The 21,760-nt window shown below is 47.5% G+C and overlaps 1 protein-coding gene across 1 annotated transcript in view; it reads left to right on the top strand.

The window, feature by feature from the left end:
• Window positions 1-380: 380 nt before the first annotated feature.
• The window catches only part of LOC144175965 (N(4)-(Beta-N-acetylglucosaminyl)-L-asparaginase-like), a 28,794-nt gene continuing 7,414 nt past the window's right edge, over window positions 381-21,760 (top strand). Inside the window, exons 1-7 of the mRNA XM_077705044.1 lie at window positions 381-917; window positions 4,149-4,305; window positions 10,614-10,726; window positions 12,663-12,775; window positions 14,429-14,616; window positions 16,047-16,154; window positions 21,224-21,357. Coding sequence (XP_077561170.1) covers window positions 758-917; window positions 4,149-4,305; window positions 10,614-10,726; window positions 12,663-12,775; window positions 14,429-14,616; window positions 16,047-16,154; window positions 21,224-21,357 — 973 coding nt within the window. The 5' untranslated portion in view covers window positions 381-757. The remainder of the gene's footprint in view (window positions 918-4,148; window positions 4,306-10,613; window positions 10,727-12,662; window positions 12,776-14,428; window positions 14,617-16,046; window positions 16,155-21,223; window positions 21,358-21,760) is intronic.

The following is a 21,760-nucleotide window of genomic DNA, read 5'->3' on the forward strand; positions in this document are numbered from 1 at the left end:
CCTCTACCGAAATTTTAATGCAAACTCAGTAAGGGCAAAATGAGCGAAAAAGCCAGCCCATAGCGCGTGCTGAGCATTAATAAAACAAGATAAGGCCTGTGCTGCTAAGCAGTACGCCTGAAATATTATTGTTAAGACGACATGCACTTGCAGTGAAGTGGGCAGATACGCGGCCAATTTTTTTGGACACCGCTAGTCTCCTGTCCGCGGTCCTCGGGTCATGTTCTCAGGTGGCACACACCTCGCCTTGCAAGCGATAATTAAGTGTCTTGGAAGTTATTCAATGATTTCCCAAAGTTTAGTTTTTGCTGCATTTGTTTTCTCACACATTAAAATGGTTTCGGTTGCGCTTGTAAAAAAATCGGTTTCGTTTTCGATTGAGGAAAATGGCGACGTCGGCGTTTGAATTGGAGGCGGTGGCCGCACACAGTTCGCTTGTTTTCTCGTGCCGCGTGGGGAGAGATGATTGCTGAGAGGAAACGTCGATTAGACGTGATTCTCGCCCGTCAAATCGCTGGGCCCAATGTCCGCTGCACGGAGCTTTTACCGGCAAGCGTTATCGGTTTCACCTATCATCGAACGAGTCAAATCGGCGGTCGACTGAGTGCGGAGTCGCTTTATCAGGGCGCCCCCGATGGGGAGGACGTCACTGTAAACAAAATCATATCTCAATCGCGAGACGAGAGGGCGCGAAACAGCTGCCTGCCTTGCAGTATGTCTAGCTACGACTGATGCGACCGTAGTCGTCGTGGCCCCGATGGAGAAACGCGCTGCGGCGTGGTCGCTGGCATTCGCCGCCTGCGTGCTGCTCCTCTGCCGCCCCGTGCTGCCGGCGGTCCACCTCGCGGCCTGGGACTCGTGCAGTGCTCTGCCGCTTGTCGTCAACACCTGGGGATTCTCGAACGCCACGCTTCGAGGTATACGCACGTGCACGTCGAATATGCATCACCACCACATGGTGAAAATGTAACGACTCTTTATTGCGCGCAAATGCGAGAAACGTTGTCGCCGGTTCGTGGTGTAATGTAAGCGTGTGGGGCGCGAGTCTGCAACATCGGTAAATTTTGAAACCGTGAAATTTTCACTAGCTGATGATGATGATTTCTATTGGTTTCCCCTTTGTATCGGGGTGATGACATGTCATCTTACCAAAAAAGACTAATATACCTATGTTTTACACTTTTGGTTCAATACTAGCGCTGCTTAGGGCAGGCACAAAAAGCTTATTAGGCACAAAATACTTTTTTTTTTCTGTTACAAGTGGTAACTGTCCTAGGCAATATTCCCCTCTCTGCTTTTCGTCCACCAGCATTCTTTTCGTCCACCAGTGTGAATGGCACGTGCACACCCGTGCGGGGGATCGGCCAAGAAAATTGGGGGATTGGCAATCTCAAATTAGGCAATTGACCTTGGTATTTTGGGAGACAAAAATTGTATGTCTTTACATATGTTTTTCTTTTCTCTTCTTTAATTTTTCTAAGTTCTGATTGGATTCAACACTTCCTGGTGCTACGTACATCTCATGTTCGGGCAGTTTGTTTTTTCTGTTTATATTTCCCCCCTAAACGCCGGCCTGTTTCAAATGCATTCCGTGTATTTCTTTAATTGCTGAGTATATGGTTTCTCTTGGTGAGTGCCCCTTTCCCAGCCGATCCCCCTGAGTGGGTATGAGCCATATTTTCTGGCACCACGACCACTCAAGTGGAGACGGGAAGATATATGACTAGCTGGAAAACCGGCCTGTTGTGCAGCCAAAGGATGCAGGGCGGCCACAACACCCCTTTGGTGGAATCCTACGGCACAAACGCGGAGGGAAAACAAAGCGTAAGCGGAAAATACGGGGTAGAGCCTATGGAATTGGCAGATTCTAAATAGAGATTCTCTCAATTTATAACGAAGCGGTCAGTAGATTCTGATTTGTTGCAGAAAGGGCACTGAGAGTGGGGCCAGACTGTTTTAAAATATAAATTTAAAGGGGGTGATTCAGAACCTAGCCATTGTTACCTCGCATTTGTATGATTCACAAAATCGGGGATTTGAGGAGGGAGAAATGGGGGTAAAATTGGTGGAGGAAATCAGGGCGTCATGTGGCGACTTTGGAGAAGTTGGAGATTCCGGAATGTTGCCCTCAATAGAAAACTATCAAGTGGATGCATGGGAATAAGCACTTTCAAGAGGCAAGCTATGGTCAGAGACCCACGATTAATTGAATGTCACGTAGCTGACGTACAAATGAATGGGTGGTGCGGCAAATTAGGTTGTTTCCAGCTGTTTTGGCAGTGCAAACAGGGAGGGAATTGAAAAGGATCACAATGCGAGAAAATCTATGCTGCAGTTCTTGAAGAGCTACAATGATTGCCAATAATTCCGCCTAGGATATATATTCTGATAACTTAATGGAAAAAAAGGACCTGTCAAAAGTCAGAACGTTCCTACCCTAGTCTTTGCATCTCTTTGTAAAACATCGGTAGCAGTGAAATGCAAATGCAGACTATGGTGTTCAAGCAAACCATTAGGGATAACTGGGACATGTTTTCTAGCGCAAAGAAAGACGGGAACTTGCAAAAGAGTCGGTACGAGACAAACGCGTATTCTTCTGCAAGTTCCCGTCTTTTTTTGCACTAAAAAACATGTCCCACTAATCCCAGTACCAACTTGCCCAACTTTCTGCGCTAACAAACCATTACGGAATCGAGACAGAAATATCTTTGCATTGGGGGGGGGGGGTGCGGAGAGATGTCAAAAATTGCTTGCACGGAGGGGACGTTGCTGGGTAATGAAAGAACTGAGAATAGATATCTGTATGAGGTGGCTGAAGCCATGTCTGCATGCAAACCAGTTGCGGGCAGTTGAACCGCGGCTACTTGATCCCTTGTACAAGATCGGGCCTCAGAAGGGGCTCAGCCTGTTGCCGTCAAGACTGAAATGGTTTCTTAGTACAATCCTGTATGTAATAACAAAGTCAGCAACATACTTCGGCCGGTAACCCAAGACATAACCACAAAACCACCCGATGAATAGATACTGCATTACCCAAAAGAAAGATGCTATTGAACTCCATCACTGGATGCACATAACAGCGCTAAATCATAAAGGGAATGTCTCTGCACATCCCACATTTACATATATTCTGCGCTGCACATCAGCAGCTTGTTCACCTTTGGCCGAAACGTGTTTGGTGCGAGGATGCCATGTAAGTCGGCCGTCGTAAATTATAAGCAGATGTCGGAGTTCTGTAACCGGAGGGTTGGATTGCTGTTGATAAGGTAAGCATAATTATGTAGGTACAGCAATAGGGGAAAACAGACCAGCTTATTTATTGAAATCAGGCGATTATGCACTGAGTAAATTACCCAGGGAAGCCATATACATTTACTACTGCTAATATAATTCTTGCATATTTTCATCCAGAGAAAAAAAAAGGCGGGCAATTTTATTGACATAAATGCAGATTAATACACCATTCTGAGTCGGAATAGAATTGAACAATGTGTTAAAACAAATAGAAGAAAATACTAAAGGGCCCCATGCAATTGTTGATACTGAGTGACGATAATGCATCTTTTGAGTAGAAGAATTTTTTTCCTGATTAAAAATACACAAATCCAGGACTGGGTAGTACTTTGCTAAACTTTGAGTTTTGCCATTATGGTGCCATACTCTCTATGTTGTGAGCCTTCACAACGTCGAGAGTAACAAAGGTGCTGGCACGTTTACGGTTATAGCTTAACGCAGGTCTCAAAGTCTTCCAAATAGAATTCTCCAAATGGGTGGGGCCTTCCAGACGGAATTCTCTTCTCGGGCTTGAAGCCAGTTTGCATAGGGCTTGGCATATTGTCGCTCTCAAGCAACTGCATAACATATCCCCTCAGTCAGCTTTACTGCATTGCTAGCCAGAGGAATGGGTCTGGTATATGCGAGATGAAGCCTTAACTTTCCTATTTGAGAAGTAGAAGTAAGGCCTGTTTGAGAATTTACAGTAGGCTGCTGGGGCTGGGGATGAAATGGTGATGAGGAAGTTAAAACAGCAATAAAGATCGCTTCTCGTTCCATACGGGATGTACATTGTAAATGAGACACTCTCACTCGTTCTCAGCTACCTCCAACCTGTTGAGGAATGATGTGTCCCCTTTTCCTCCCCAACCCAGCGTGGCATGTGCTGACCGTTGAGAATGGCACAGCCCTGGACGCTGTGGAGCAGGGCTGCTCGCAGTGCGAGGAAGACCAGTGCGACGGCACGGTCGGTTACGGGGGCAGCCCGGACGAAGACGGGGAGACCACCCTGGATGCGCTCATCATTGACGGGTCAGTCTTCTTCCTCCACACTGCTTCAACTCTCCCGCCTGCTGACAGTTTTGGGACGGTTGGTTGGGTTGGATATGCACCCCCAAATGTGGCGCTGATTTGTTTTTCTGGGGCACATGTGCTTCACGAGTGCTCCCAGTCATCACCTTTGAGGTTTTGCTCCTGTTTCCTTTGGGTTTGAACTATTTGCTGCTTCTTTGCATGACGTTCATATTGCCGCAGACCATTCCTTCTGTTTTTTCTTGCTTATGTGCTTTGTTGCCAGTGTCTGGCCGCACCTGGCTGTCTTATTTGTTTTCGAAGTGAAGCGGGTGTTTCCTTCTCTTTCTTTTATATGCCGCACAGGCTATCTTATTTGGTAGGGAGAGTGTTCTGCCCTGTTTTCACTAGACTGGACTGATCGTCTTTGATCTCCAGTCTTGTCGATGTAATCTGACAGTTTTAGAAAAGATCACGCGGAAAGAAATTGCTCGCAGGGAAAACGCCGTGGCATTAGATTCGGCAATGCTCGCCTGTGTGTGTCACCTTGCTGACTGCTCCTTCACCGCTTGTGTGTTCTTCGAGTTCTTTGCGGAGCGCAAGTTTGCTCCAATAAACTTTGTTCCTTGAAGAAACCTGCATCATCCTTGGCTGTGTGACAATATTTATATGGTGCTTGTCTGCATTACCCCTTGCTTTTGTATTAGCTCTTTAGAATACAAGACTTAAAACTGTGCAAACAGGTGTTTTCCTTGTCCAGTTATTCTGTTGATTGCTGCTCTAAGAGAGCATCACCTGCTTTACAAGCTCCTGTGCAAATCCCGTGACCTCGGTTTACAGTGCCGTCGCCTCCAGAAAGCCCCAGATGTTTTTCGTGCCTTTGTGGAATCAGCCGGTTCAGAAATTTTAGCTGAGAAGTGGTGCTACGTACAAGTGGCTAATAAGTCAGGAAGGAAGTTAGCCTCCATGGCTAACTTTCAACTTAAAATTGGTTCAGCTGCCATACCAGCCAAAGAAGAGCTGCGGGTGCTCGGACTTCTGAACCACCAGTCGGGTTCTGGTATTCACTGGCTCCGAAAGGCACGGAAGGACTCCTTGACAACATTGCACTTGATCCGATCCGCTGGATTGGAACGTGTAGTGGAGGTGGCTAGGAGACTCGTACGTGCTGTTCTCCAGCCGCGGCTACTCTACCAGGCACAACTTCACAGACTTACCATGCAACAATGGGCGCAACTTGAGACTGTAAACAGAGAAGCCATGCGCACCATCACGGCACTTCCTCGTTTTACCCCGATACCCACCTTACATGAGCATGCCCAGCTCAATACTATAACGGAGCTTATAAACCAGCGCGAAGAAGGAAGGAAGCTCAAGCGTTTGTATATTCCAGTGGTCGCAGCGCTTCATTCCCATTTTTGTCATGAGTCCCCCGTCACTTCAACCTTAGACGAGCTTCCACCGTGGCGGTACACGACAATGACAACCAATAAGTCGACGAAGCTTGGTCGCCGTGACCAGCCAGCGCCAACCTCCGATACCACAGTCCCTGACGGCCACTGCGTACTGTACACAGACGCAGCTCTTCTGCCGGACGGAGTACGGACTGCTTTCGTCAGTGCCACGCACCTGGAAATCAAAGGCTCGCGCTGTTACACTACCGACACTCCGGACCCGCTGCTACTGGAGCTCCAGGCTGTACATGACGCAGTCAATGCTGCAAGTGCACTCCATAACATCACAGAGGTGCATATATATGCAGACTCGCTCAGTGCTGTGAAGCATCTGAAGCAAGTAAAGAAGACACCTCTGATCTGCCAGCAGATTCACAGCCTCCACAGAACATCAGAGCTAATGATCTGTGTACATTTGGTACAGGGGCACGGTCAGAATATACTGCATCAGTTAGTGGACTATATTTCCCGCTCTTCTTCCCCCCCTGAATCCTCCCCTATCCCCCTTCCTTGTGATCCCGTCTTTTAGCCCGGAAATCTCTCCCGAGAAGGGACACTCGTGCCCTAGTTCCCCCGTGTGTCTGCTCCCTGCCCCCTAATCTTTCCCGGGTGGAGCAAGTGCCTCTCGGGAGGCTTCGGGCTGCGGTGGCCCTCACACCTTCAGTCACTTGGATTTGGGGGCACTCACAAGACGACCCAGGATCGTGTCCCAAGTGTCCGGCTCCAGCGGTTGAAGCTGATGCCAAGCATCTTTTGTGGACGCGTGCGCGGGAACAAGGACAGCTCGAGACGATGCGCTCAGAAAGGTTGGTCTCCGGTGGGATAAACCGGATGACTACAACCGCTGGGCGCAGGAATATAAGTACTAGTGCAGGTCGCTGATGGACTTTCTGCACGCCACTGGACTGCATGCATACCTGTAGACTTGAAAGCCTATCGGTTTCGTAACCGTCTGTGCTCTGGGAGCCCCTCTCTCCCTACTTTCTTCTCTTTCTCACCGCCTATCATACGCTGCGCGGGAAAAACTCGAAGTAAAATTTTAAGTCAGCACTGCTTAATGCTGTATCTTTGCACTGCTGTGGCACTTGTATGAAGGATGCATTCGAGAGTACTTTAGGAGCCACCTGCTTGGTAATACTTTCCCACTGAAGGACATCAACAACAACTGGCGAATGAAAAATCAGGCATTCTACTAATTATTGGCTCTCCACCACCATGTCCAAACTGTTGGCAATTGAAGCGCAACCTGAGTGCTTGCTTCTCTGGTGGAATGCTTTAAAATGCTGTATCACCACCACTCGAGCTGTGACGGTATGTGCTCTGACATTTGCATGCATACTGCCGTATCAAGTCAGTACCATTAAACAGACTGTGGTAGACTTGCGTGTGTTTCAGTCTTGAACCAGCATCTGAATAGTAAGGCAATGTGTTGAGGCCCACCTTCGTTGCGATGAGAACAATGAACCAGTTGCGACAGCAAGGTAGCTGTGCATATTCAAAGAATGTCCATCTGTGTTGCAGTTGTTGTATCAGCCAAAAGCAGTAAAAGGGGTGCCCTGTCGTGGCTACCGACTTGATTTGCCGGAGCCACTGGGCCGTCTTTGGCGACTGAATAAGTACTGGTTGCATCAAACAGAGAGAATCCTCCAGAGTGCATTGTGTTTAAACTGGAGCGCAAGTGACCACTGTAAAGACTGCTGTTCCCAGCTGTGAACTTGCCTGTCAGGACATTGTGGGTTTGGGTTTCTAGTGCTCAGCACCGAGGCAACAGTTCCTGAGTTACTTTGCAGTTTACTAACGGCTACCCTTCTCTATGTGGGCGTTTCTTTCTGCATGTGCCCAAGTAGGGCTTTCTGTTCTCATCAGAGCTTAATGCCTCAAGTTTCATCTGTGTGCCAACAGAGAACTCCACCAAATGATCATAGAGAAAAAAATGTGGGTGAGGCAAAAGACGCTGAAGTAGACACAAGGAGACTTTTATTTTGCTTTACCTGTAGTTACTTGTTAACTGGTAAGTGCTGTCACCTTTCTTGGCGTTGACGTCGCTATTAGACCATAAAATAATGCCGTCTTTGTGTGAAATCTGAGCACAAATTGCACGCTGTCCTGACAAGATTTTCTTTCAAGTTTTTTAAGAAGCGCTTCTAGACCCTGTATGCAGTGCGTTCCAGTTAAAAAGACCTTGGTGAGATGAAGAAATTTGTTAGGCTCATTAAAAAATGATATTAAATGAATGAAATCCTATTCATCTAAAGCCTAAATTTATCATCACTGAGTTAGCTCTAGGTACTGAAGTCCTCTCTAAAAGCTGAGCTCCATCACCTTGACTCTTGGTGGTGCCTGACACTGACTTACCACCTCAGTTTTATCGATGCCACCCTCCATGCAATGAAGAGGAGGAGTAGGAGCGAAAGCCTAATGGCAGAAATAGATCTTCGTCTTCCGAAGTGAGAGGAGCCCTTGTTCCAGAGCACCTGTAGCTTTGCAGCACTGAGGAAAAGAGCATGCATGTGTGGCGAGCTGACTGGAAATAGCGGGCTTTGATTGCCATGGTGGTAGGGAGTGGTAGAGTTCTTCTGTACAGCTAGCCCCCACAGGGAGGTGTATAGAACAACTCTATGTAGCTCCAACTCCAGAGAATGCCAGCAGTGGCCAGCCAGCATCCAGCTCCCAAGTAATCGGCAGCAAACTACTGCGTCTTTATCACCACTAGCCTAGCAAACTGGATTTCACCTCGGTCTGTGTGAAGTTCCTTCCAAGCTGGTTTAAAAAAAAACGCTGCCGAAGCTTCCACGGAACCTTTGTCCTCTTATTCGCCAAGCGAAAGACTTGCCAGCTATGCCGTGCTAGCTGGCTGTTACAGTCCGCTAGAATCCAGTGGACCATCTACAGCAGCGGACTGAGGATAGACCAACAATTTTCAGCATATGGAAAAAATTCCCAAAAAATGAAAAAACGTTCTAGGGCTTCCATATTTTGATATAAGATGGCTTATGATGCCCTCAGGAAAATGAATTCCCAGCAAAGCACTCGCATCTAAAGGTGAAGCTGACCTTAAGGGGACTGGTTTAAAGGAGCCATGAAGAGAAAACACAAATTTGGTTCATGCAAAAGATTGCCTCGTTATAATCGTACTGACACCACTTTAAACGTAAACTTCGCTCTAATAAGCTACCTAGTTAGGAAAAAAGGGAATGGCCGTGCGACCCACGAGCTCAATTCCCACAATAGAACCTATGATGTCATACCAGACAGCTCTGCGATTGGCGGAGGGCGGCAAAAGCAAACACAAATTAGGGAGAGCTTATAAGCTTGCCGAACAAGCTATTTGCGCTTAAATTTGGGGTACATTCTTTTTAAAGCCCTAAGAATGGAGGGACAAACAGTGGAAGTTATGAAAGCACACGTAAACATAGAAGTACCGATGCGTACTATGCTTGGTTTAGCTGCACAGGACTGCAGGGCTTTGGGGTTGCTTTAGACAACACTGGCCGATTGATGCAAGCGACGATGTCTTGCATAACCGTATTTGTCGAGTGAGCACCATGTTTCACGAAACGATTGTCTCCATAAACAAAATCAAGCCAGGTACAAATACATTCACAAACAAACCAAGGGCAGAAAACGGCTTACCGCGGTGTGGTGGCGCTATCGAGGTTCACTAACAGTAAACAAGGCCCTGTGATGTCATTGCAGACCACGAAAACGCACGATTCAGTGGGAAAATCAAAATTTTAACTTCGATTAATAAATTTGTCAGTGAATAAAGCATCGTTTGCATTTGGACAAGCGCTGGGGGCACTATAAAACACGAAATCTTTCGAATAACACAAAATTGTGTTTTGTCTTCATGACTCATTTCGTTCTTTGTAAGCTGGCTTTCCCACGTTGTGTGTTGCACAGTGAAGCATGGCCGTCTACAGGGGGAATATTGCTACAGCCCCAGTTTATACTCCTTCCCACCGCCACTTCCTCTTTCGCAAGTCGTGAATACTCGTTGCCACTGAAGGGGCCCATGCCATTGCGCAATGCTGGGCACTCTTCGGCCTGTGCCATGGATTAGAGATGTCACCGTCTCTATCCACCAGCCCTGCATGTTCGGAGTGTGTGACATAGAGATGGGGTCACTGCCCTTATAATTCGACGCAGCAAATCACCAATATAGCCCCAGTTTCGCCCTCTTCACAGTGTGGAAAGGCCCTCATTTTAGCATTCATGCGTTACTGCTTTGCGCACAGCAATGCCTGCTGGCGTACGTGTGAAATAAACAAAAATTCGAAAGTGAATGAGCATCATCTTCTGAAGTGTCTATACAAAAGAGATTCGCTGCACCGGGCCTGTGGCCACACACACGACACATATCCACATGGCAGATTGACCGACAAAGGCATGCCCAATATCCGTAAAGGACATCTGCGCTTGGACCCACACCCACATATGCACATACAGCACTTGCCAATGCTATGGAATCACGACTGCAAAGCATTTAGTTAGCAACTGATTAGTTGGGCCCTACTTTGGTTGGCCAGCTTGGTGCAATGCCTCGTTAGTTGGTGCAATTGCTTGATTGCCTAACAGCAATGCCCACCTTGGTGCGAGCAACTGGCTGACTTGCTCCAAGAACATTAGCTCTTATGTGACATTTCGTTGCTGGCACAGACAAACTGTGTCTGCTTTTATAGCTAGCCGCCCATGAGGCAACTGTCAGCTGCAGTTTTTGGTTCTGTAGCCACAATTTCAGTCTATGGAAGTTGACCTTAGTGCTGCGTAGTAAACTCGGGACCACTTTGTGATGTACTGTGCGAGCATGGTGCTCAAATGATGCCAAGGTCTGTTTGCCCCAGCTGTGCACTTGCTTGGTCTCCCCCCTTGCAGACCCAGGTACGCCATGGGAGCGGTGGGCGACCTGCGGCGGGTGAAGCGGGCCATATCGGTGGCTCGGGCAGTCATGGAGCGCAGCACCCACACCTTCCTGGTGGGCGAGAAAGGTCCGTCTCGGGGCTCACTCACTGCCCCACACGAGGCTGCCTAATCGGTTGTTCGCACCCACGGAAATCTGGGCGAAGCTAGTTCAGTTGCAGAGGTCGACTCATTGCGAAGCTGGGATTTGGGCGAGTTGAGTGCTGGGACTAGCACAGAGTGTTGTGCCTATTGATGATGCTTTATTATTTCACTCTTGAGGCTTTTGTAACTCAGTTTGCTTCTGTGAAGCCGTAAGAAATCGCGAAGCCATTGATGCGGTGAATGCGGAAAATGAGTGTCCCAATGCCGGATGTCACCATCGCTTACCTTTTGCACCCTTTTCCTATTACTCGTCATGTACCAATGTTTGCGTAGCCAAGGAACGAGGGGATGTAACTTGCTGCTCACCTAATTACTACTGCTGTAATGAGCGTGCCCAAATTACTCATGTCATGTTTCAGCGTATATCTCCCGCGCATGTTTTGTAAGTTCAAGGCCACAGCACATTAAGTAGGCCCACTTTTAATCAGCTAGGGTCACCAAGCTGCAGTGGTGTCAGGGATGCGGGTTCGCTTCCCAGTCTGGAGGCCCCGGGTTTGACTCTGATCCAATCCCAAATTCACCCAAATTCGTTTTCAGTGCAATTGCCTTAATTTGATTTTCTTTGCAGTGCGCACCATTCTGTGCGTGCCATTTCTTGCTTATGCGGGACATTTTCAATTTACCAAGTCAACTAATGATTGCGCATTAAAATAGTTTAAATATCATTCTGCGCTTTGTGCATGCATTGTGGTCACTGCATTTATCTTCCCCCGTTTTACTAATTCAGCCACGGTGGTGTTCAAAAAGCTCGAATCCCCTCCATCTAATGACGATGATGGCTGAAACGCGATGCTTTCTTGCGTGTGAAAATCAAATGGCGAAGTGCCAGAGTCAAAGCCGCTGCAATCAATGGTCAAGCATCGACAAGCAAAGTGCAAGCTGCCTGCGAGTCAATGTCCAAACTCAGACAACAGCAAACGAACCCCTCACCCACCCCATCGTCATCATAGACAGAGAGGATTTGAACTCTGTTTGAAGAGAGGATGCGCTAAAGGTGCAGTAGGTGGTGTCCGCTTCAACTCAAAGTCCAAACCCAGCAGCCAGGCAACAAGCCCAAAGGGACCCAAATGTGATGATGGCGCAATCAGATGACAACAGTCTCGTTGCACAAGGGACCACAGGGTTTTTTTTCTCTCGCTTTATCATCGTCATCGTCGTGTGCCCCCCTATGGTGTAAAGCTGGCTTTCCTGCAGTGCGTTTTGGTTACGACATCGCCATCAGTGAGACCAGCCTTGGTATTCTGAATTCCTCCGCCACTCGAGCCTCCAGTCGAGGAGATGATGCTGCTCAGTTTTATGAGGAGTGCCAGCATGAAGAGGTACCGTGTGGAGAGCTAGGTACCACATCATCTCCCAGGATACAGTAATCCTCATTGTAATTTTCTGTTGTACTTCACTGCTTATTTCTATTTTTTCACATCAAGCTTTTGTAAAGCAAGTCATGTGGCTGGGACACATTCCAGCCTGCATGGATTGGGCCAAAAGGTTGTAGCCCTTTTTTTTATCACTTCTTCCTCACACCAGCTGCCATATTTGGAGCTCAGAGTGCCAGGTCTCACATTTTTGCCCGCATAGGAGGTGCAGCAGAGAAAAAGTAAATGATGCAAACCCTGTGTATGCATTGCCTTAATTACAGCAACATGCTAGTTTCAAATCTTTGGACACCCAGTGGCAGCTTTTACCAAATCTTAAGTGTTTTTCAATGTTTGTTGGCATGCTAGTTTCTGTTTCTCTGTGCACTCTGAGCTTTGTCTGGAGCCATCGTACTAGCATAGAAGTAAGAGCGCCTTGTCGTTTTTCTTGAGTCCTTGCTGGCAGTGAGGAGTAGTAGTGTTGTGTCACGTGATGTTGCTGCTGCAGCCACGCAGTTTGCGGTGGAGATGGGCTTCCAGGAGGAGTCTCTGTCCACCAACCACTCGAAGCAGATGTGGCAGGACTGGCAGGAGGCCCACTGCCAGCCAAACTACCGACAGGTGCCCACTTCTCCCGTCTCTGCCTTCTTGGGGGCACACCACAGGAAGGGGCTTCATTTCCAGCCGTACGGCTTCCCACGGGAGCAGCGCTACCATCACTCTTGCATGTTGACAAACGGCCGAAATTATTCGTTGCTAAAGTGGCTGAAGCTGTGTCGCTAACCACGCGGCCTCCCGCTTCCCATCTCTCACTGGGCAGAGGTCAAACCCACCCAGTCACCCAGGGCAAGGTGTTTATCGCGTGTCTGCAGTCATCAAAAATGGAGCCATGAGGAGGACATGTTGGCACCTTGCAGGTGCTTTTTCTTGCACAGGCATGGTGTGACACGTATTGTTACATCAATGTTGACCACAAAAAGTGGAAAAGAGATCTTGGTTGGATCGTGATGGCCTGAATGATGCTGGCCTACATAGTTAACTTGAGACAGTCGTCTATTTCACTTAAGACGGTCACCGCGTCGGCAACATACAGCGCCCTGTGACTGAATGCCGAGCACATCGTTTACACTCTCGAAAAACTTGTGCTGGCCCAAGAAACGTGTAACTTCCGAGGAAGAAGTGCAGCGTGAACGCCATCGTGTCGCTGCTCGAGAACATGTGACACAGATCTGCTGTGAGTGGGGGGGCCGATCGGGATGGCCCGGTGAAAGCTTGCTTGGCTTCACTAAAACTTGCCCTACTTTGGTCGTGCCTCTCAGAAAAATTGCCGCAGCTTGCACTAGTCGTGCAAGGCTGGAGAAACAGTGGAGCTGGGGGGTCGACCTACTAGCTTCTTTCCCCGTGGGATCTGCTGTCAGTGTGGGGGATCGGCCAGAACAGCCCTGTAAAATCTGGCTAAACTTAACCTCACCCCTCAACGCTTTGCCTAGCCTAGAAAGAACATTGCAAAACCTAGCAAAACTGAGCAAAATGTAGCAAAACCAGAAGAAGCTAGGTCGGCCCTATCTTTGCTGTTTCTCCAACCTTGCACTACTAGTGCAAGCTGCACCAGTTTCTTGTTAAGTTTGAGATATGAAATTACAGTCGGAGTTCTTCCAGGGATTTTTTTTTTTTTACTTTTCGAAATTCTAAAAATATGGGTGTCGGCAGACATTTTCACCAGGGGAAGGGTGGGAAGTTACCAGAAATATTGTCGGAAAAATTAGAAATTAAACAGTAAAGGAATCCACCTAATTTTAAGACATTTATGAACAGGAGAACAATACAAATGACCAGTTAACTTCTCCACGAATCTGCACTCTAAAACTAACACTTTTTACAGCCTCAACTTCAAGGCAGCACCTCTTCCCCCGTTGTCATGTCAATGCTCACAGATTACCACTGTTCAATTTTCCTGCCTTGCTAGCACTGATGCCAGAGCACTGCATTAAAGTTCACCTCCCTGCTTTCTCATGTTGTCTAAATCTGTTTGGGAGAGCACAAACGCTTCACTGTTTCGAAGTTCTGTTATGGGATAATGGACCTTAGTTACCAGCTGTTTGAACTGGGTGTTGGTTTGTTGTAAGCTGTGACTGCTTTAATGTAGTGACTGTTGTAGTCTCTATGCACAGTGTCTACGAGATGTCACCTCTGCTTTGCCTCACAGCGCTTCTTACTTCCATCCCTGGCTCTGTGGAGTTTATACTTACTGGGATCTGTTCCCTTGCTTTGCAGAATGTAGTCCCAGACCCACGGACAAGCTGTGGTCCTTACCGTCCAACAGAGCAGCTGTCCGCTGAAGAGGAGCGGCCTTCGGCGGCCAGTGAGCTCAACCACGACACCATTGGCATGGTGGTCATCGACGCCCAGAAGAGGCTGTCAGCGGGCACTTCCACCAACGGGATGAACCACAAGATACCCGGGTCAGTTCCGGCTCTGCTTCTGTCCCATGCTTGCCTTGCATGACAGTCCCAGAGTCCTGAAGTCAGTTGCTGGCTAGCATACAGATGGTACTAGTCGCATAAAACTTTAGCGGGCAGTTTCTGCTCCTGGAAACACCGAAAACTGCCATGATAGTGCCCGCCGTGGCTGTGCATGCGTCCGCATCTCGCAGAAAAATAAACAGACCGCAGCGTCCGTCGTCTGTGCCGTTACCACCCGATGCTCGGCCGTGCCGTCAAGAGATGTGAATAGTCGGCAGTGACCATGTGTGGTGATGGTCTGCTTGCCCTTGAGAACTTTGCATGGCCACCGGAGAGTGGAGCTGCGGTTGCAAAAGAAGACGGCACGATGCACGAAATCCCTACGCTGCAGCCAGGCAGTTGCCTGCAAGCACGAATATCGACACAGCGGCACCTGCACCTTGCCCATGGCAGAGTCGTTCAGTACAAAAGCCAGACAACGATTCCAAAGAAATTGCGCGTGCTCACGCTCACGCCAATTAAGATACAATAGTAGTGTAGCAGTGGGTGCATTGTTAGCTGGGAGTCAAGCGACATCTATTGGCAAGTGGCCAAAGGAGAATGCGTTCTCTGAGAGCTGAGCAATCTGGAGCCGATACCAAAACACGGCAGCTTGCAATGAGCTGATCTTTGCCGACGACATCATTCGTGTCTTGTCGTGTCTTGCGACAGGTAGACTGTAGTTGGCTGCGCGAAACAGTAGTTAGCGTTGAGGTAATGCTTTTGAGCTTGGTGGGACACAGTACTGCTGCTGATGCTGCCTGCACAAACTCCAGCGTTTGCCGTAATTGTGGCAACACTTGCTGGGAGTGAGAAAGACACGTCATAGTGTGTGCCCCTCCAAGGTTATGTCCAATGAATATCACTTCCAAAAAAAATGAAGGAAGCTCACTTTTATATGTAGGAGCAATGATGGAGTAAAGGTCGTTATGGCAGCGAAGAAGCAAATTGGCTGCAATCGTGGACTTAAACTGTCGTGATGGTCGTGAGGGTTGCGTTCAGCTTTGCTACGTTCAAGTCTCCTGCGTTAGTGTGAACTTCCTTGCATTTTTTTGTTTCTTGTGGTTGAATGCAGTGAAAGCCCTATCTGCCATACCTAAACCTGTGTCCGCATTTTGCATCGTTCGAGCTGCCTTTTTTTTTTTCTTCTCACTGCTGTCTGAGAAGCGCCGTAACGGTGACCTATTGCAGTGTTAAATGACATAATTGTATTGCCACCTGGCTGTTTAGGCTTGGCAGTATCTCTTACCACGTCAGCTCTGTTATCACGGACGCCTCAGCTGTTCTATGTTCTTCTTCTATGCCAACTGCCTGTGTGCTGTGCTAAGCCTAACATGGCTGACCGAGATGTGGGGTGAGCCCCTTTGAAAACCGTGGCTGACGCACTGCAGGCGCATTGGTGACTCTCCCATCCCCGGTGCGGGTGCCTACGCTGACCAGGAGGTGGGAGGGGCAGCGGCCACGGGAGACGGCGACATCCTCATGCGCTACCTTCCCAGGTGAGGAGGTCCTTGTCCTTAACCCTTTAACTGGGGAGCACATCTGCAGGCATAGCCCCTTTTTTGGACGGGGAAAGTTGAGTGTGTCGATGGGTTCGCTAGCTCACTTGTGTATACACGATGCTGGAATTTAAACAACGCCCCACACAAGAATTGGTAACTATACAGGTCGTGTCATCTTTTACAAAAAGGTGTATTCGCTAGGTATATGGTTGGGGGAAGCAGCATCTGCAGACGGGATACTTTATTGGCATGTGGGGTTTGGCTTTCACCAAGGAGGCACGTATTTTTGTACGTGCTCTTGACGAATGGGTGACAGCAAAGGTTGTAAAGCCTGCACAGGCACAGAGGTCTCGGTGTAGCTTGTGCAGAGGGGTGACTGAGATATTGCCTTGACCACACAAAGGGTAGTGTGCACACAAAGGCTATTGATGTGGTGTATGCATGATATGGAGCGGTGTGCAGGTATTTGGAACTGTCGAATACTGAAGCGAATGATGTAAGGGTCGATTCAGCTTCCAATCAAGTAGCACTATTCAAACATCTCAAATGAGTTCTGGAAGCAATTTAAAGTTAACATGCACTGGTGTTCTCTGCTAGCAGCAACGGGCTTTCCCGCACTGCTCCAGTGATGTGCGGCCAAATGGCGAAAAAGGTGCTCAAGATAGTTGAAACTCTCTAGATAAGAAAGCCCAGCTGCGTGCTACGAAATATGAGAAAAACAATAAACTTGTGTAGCTTTGCACTCCTAGACACCCAGCTACAGCTTCCTTGATGTGAAATAGTGGGGCACCCTCGAAGCTGCGGACCAACCCTGCGCACACTGTTGGCGCAAGCTCTTTTTGTACATTGGTATTCATCTTGATGGGCCCTTTGCAAACGCATATTGGTGATTCTCGTGCGTGTGGGGACATCCACAGTGCAAACGCATTTTAAAAATAAAATTCATCCATTAGTACAGTGACCCTCGAGCAAATGCAATGCGGAGGTGACAACAACGTGCCGTAAAGGCATGCAGGGGAGGGTTTAGAAATCACGGGAATTCCTCATGCCTTGCACTGCCCTATACACCAAGTTTCCTTCTTAGAACTGACATAACTTTAAGAAAGTGCCATTTTTTTTTTCTTTAAAAAAAAATGTAGTGATGTCAACTGGTCAGAATATATACCTTCGCATACCTCGGCAAAAGTGGACACCACTTACTCACACTCACTCAAAAAAAATATATTTTTCTTCACGCACTCACACTGACCGCTAGACCTCAACACTCGCACTGACTCGTGCTTTTGCTCTCCACTCGCACTCAGCCATGCCCACGCTCACCACTCGCCCTCACCACTTGCTCTAACTCATGCTCACACTGACCACTAGACCTCAACACTGGTACTTACTCGTGCTCACGCTCACCACTCGTTGTCACCACTCGCTCTTGCGCTCCCCACTAGCTGTCACCACTCACACTCACTCATGCTCACACTCACCACTCGCATTCGCCTCTCACGCTCACTCACATTCACCACTCACATTGGCTACTCACACTCGCATGCACTGGCATTCACCACTCACATTCCCCACACACTCACAAGCTCCACTGGTACTTCTTCACATTCCCACTCAGGTTCCTTCTTTCTTTACAGTGTTGGGCTTTAACTTTGCTTTATGTTTGTTAACCACGTCAGTTATTTATTTTTTATTTTTTAATTTTCAATGCGGCCACAGTGAGACCGATACCAAATGATACCAATACGTGAAGGGAGAAAAATAATTTCGGTGTTTTACGAGGGTAGCTCCACATGAGCTACGCTTATTATGTCCAACATGAGTCAGACATAATGTATGATTCTTCTCAATCTGCACGAACACATATGCCAACTTCAGTGGAAGCCAGGGGACAAAACAAAGGGGCGCAGTCATGATGACAAATACTGTAATATCACGTCCTTGTGAAGGTGAGCTATTCGTTTGCTGCATGTTGCGAAAGGTGCGCACATTGGCTTATGGGAATCAATGCAACATACACGAACATAACGCAACGCATAAACTTAGGTGCATTTTGCAATAAAACAGCAGCGCCGAAGTTTTCACTCGTGTCAAACAGGGACAGCAGCAAATCACATGCCTCAAGGCAAGCACTGTGACTGCCTTTGAAGACTGTGTGACACCAGGTGCGCATGAAAGTGAAGTAGCCTAACAGAGCGCTGCCATAATGAGTGATGACAAATATTGATATTGTCATACCAATTGTATGAGGGTTCAAACTTCGTTGTTTGAACCCTCATACAATTGGTTGTAGGAAGGTTAGAAGCATGGGAATACTTTTATTGCACTCCCTGGTTGCTAAGCAATGCAATGAAGTGCAGTTTAGAAGCATCATTAAAAGCAGATTTTTTTAAAAATTGGGGATAGGCTTTTAACAATGAAATCTGTATGAAATTAGAACTACTTGCGATATCCAAAATCTAAACTGATATTTGAAATCAGAATGCTGAAATACATCTGTTTGGAATTTTTCATCTCAATAGCTTGAAAAATAAAAAAGTTTTGTCTAAGACCAGCCTCCCCCCTTTATAAATCAACATGCCACCGGAGAGTTATTTCCACAGTGCCCCATAACAGGAGTGCAGTGACGACATATTCCCGGAGCTAAATGCAATCGCGCCATTAACTAGCAGGTGTGCGTACGATAAGATAGCACCAGCAGCAGCAACCACATCAAGCAGCTCCTGTGTAGCATAGCCGACAGCGAGTACTAGTGCAAGTGCTCAACGTGGTAAGCCCAGCACATAGTACCAGTAGCGCGAGTGCACTCACCACTCCTGAGTGGTGAGTAGGGCTCAGCACTCGTGAGTGGTGACCGAGGCTTGCCACGAGTGATGCTCGCACTTGTGAGTAGTGAGCGGAGCTCACCGCAAGTGGTGCTCACACTCACCAGCCCGAAACGGCAGTGAGGCTCACTCACCACTCACTTGTGAGTGGTGAGTGGGGGGCGTGCGAGTGCACACGGGAGTGAGCCTGCCGACCTATGGCTCAGAAATACTGAAACACTTATGGTCGAGGTCACCATGTGCGATGAAAGTTGACTACATATAAAGTATAATATCATAAATGAGGCTAAACGCAGCAGGATAACTTTTGTATGCTTTCTGCCGTATAAAAATTATGCGAATCTTTTTACCGTATTTACTCGCGTAATGATCGCGCTTTTTTTCCCAAAAATATGATGCGAAGTTAGGGGTGCGATCGTTACGCGAGGTAAATTTTTCGGGAAAAAGTTTCAGCGCAGAAAACGCAAGTTGCGGGTCAGAATGTTTGGTAAGTCTCGTGAACATAATAGACATAACAAATAAAAACATAATAAAAACTCCACTGACTACCGAATGAGACCGAGTGATGCAAAATTCAGTGTTTTCATTGCGGAACGCGCCGGAATTACGGAACGCGCCGGTACAAGTCTGCTGTGTGGTGAGAACAGGTCGACCAATAGGTGGCTGCTGCTGTCACAGTGTGGGACATCAAGACACGGCTGCCGACACAGCCAGCCGAGCGCGTTTTTTTATATGTTTTATGAGTACATTATGTGCATTTAGTGAGAGTTTCTTCCGCACCAATAATGAACTCACGCTTGCCGATATCGCTAATATCATCAAGCCCACGGCAATACTGTAGCCATGTCCGCTTTGAAAGAGAAGGAAACTAACGTAAGTGCGACCATCGTCGTCTAGACTTGGCACACATACGACTAATGGCTGCGGCAAGTTCAGGGTGCAATCGATCATTGCGTGGGAAATAAAAAAAGTCATATTTTGACGACGAACTTCAGGGGTGCGATCATTACGTGAGTGCGATCATTATGCGAGTAAATACAGTATATGAGCCTTTTATTTTCCTACGGGCTGATTACTAACGCATGCTTGTAAAATTGTAAGTTTTACTTTTATCGCAAACGACTAAAGATTTTCTTCTCTTCACAACTATTTGAATGAAACTAGTACTATTTGCTTTATATTTGCTTCAAAATAAAAAAAAAACAATTGTATTTGCGCACCCCCAGTAATGGAGTATGGTATATCAAGATGAGGTACTCATGAATTATAGTGTATATGCCCTTGAATTCATGCGAGAGCTTCACATTTAAATGACTTCCATTTTTCTAGACAACACAGTTACCGTTGCGACTTGGAAAAAATCAGGGACACTGGTGGTGTTCTTATTGGTGGTAAGGCAGGAGTTGTGCTGGAAGCCTGTTTTGACTGTGAAATGGGCAGCGTTTCTGCAGGCACATTGATTTCCGAGCATGCAGTGGTTTTTGTGTGAACATAGTTTTTGGCAGATTTCTGATACTGTATCGATTCCCAGAAAAAAAAGTGGAAAAATATTGAACTCTTGTTGCTCCTTGGTTAGAATGGTGACTCTGCCATTAATTAATATATGCAGAAGTGTTCGCGCATTAAATATATAGTAGAAGCTAAATAGTAACATATTGTTTGCTACAAAGCCGTTCAATATGTGACTATTCCCTGGTCCCGTAATTTCCCACGAAAAAATTATAATACAAGTGCACGGTGCATGCCTACCACAGTGATTCAAGGTCTGCGGAATTCCTGGTCATGTGTGCTGGACACCAATGTGCTAAAATCACTTTTATACTGGACAACAAAGGTGATGAGTCGTACGCTTTCAATCACGGGCTGACTGCACATGTCAAGTTGGATGCTGTAAGCTTTTCTGAATACAAACTCAACAATAAACAAGGATTTGCAGACTTGTTGTGCTAACGTTGAGAACGCTGTCACGGAGTGCATGGTTGTTGACAATGACATTGATAATGAACTTGCGTGTGTCCCTGCTCCAGGAGAAAGAATCTGTTCCTGACTGTTGCGCAAAGCAAAGGTTCGCAGTGCCAGGCTCTTGGCAGAATTTACGATTGTATCCGTATAAGGTCGGGTGTACAGAGTGTAGAGCTGACAGGCAGCTGTAAGAAATGCCAGCCTGCTGCACATGAAACTATTGTGGAAGGTGCATGTATCCATCATGAGTGCCAACCACGGCTGGGCGTCATCCGCACGCAGCTACCAGGCCGTGGAGAGCATGCGGAGAGGCGTGGATCCCCGCACGGCGAGCGTGGATGCCCTGCACCGCATCGTTCGGCACCACCCCAAGTTTGTCGGAGGCCTTGTGGCTGTCAGCATCGACGGCACCTACGGTGGGTGCCCCTGGCTTTGTCGTCACTTAAGACCGAGGGTGAAATTCAGAGTTTGTGTCCCTCTGACGCAAAAAATGTTTGTTTTGGGTCTGCTCCGTCAAGAAAAGCTGTGTGGCTTGAGTGGAACAGACACCATAATTAGTGGAATGGGTACGTAATATGCCCTGCACCAAAACTAGGACGTGGCTTTAAAAGGGGCACTTCTTAAACACTTGCAAGCCCAGAGTAGCGCCCCAGTAGGTGTTGCCTGTGGGCTGCTGTTGCGCCAGTTTCTTCCCTCATGATTTGTGAATGTGTTGGGCGTATAGTCTGCTTCTCCCGCCCTTGTCTGTTGTGGACAGTGCAGGTCACTCCTCATCGCTGCCTTGAGGTGAGACAGAATCACCGGGCTGCCAAAGAGGCA

The sequence above is a fragment of the Haemaphysalis longicornis genome, unplaced genomic scaffold (assembly GCF_048455015.1).
Source record: "Haemaphysalis longicornis isolate Haplotype H1 unplaced genomic scaffold, Haemaphysalis longicornis Haplotype H1 scaffold_3, whole genome shotgun sequence".
NCBI classification, from domain to species: Eukaryota; Metazoa; Arthropoda; class Arachnida; order Ixodida; family Ixodidae; genus Haemaphysalis; species Haemaphysalis longicornis.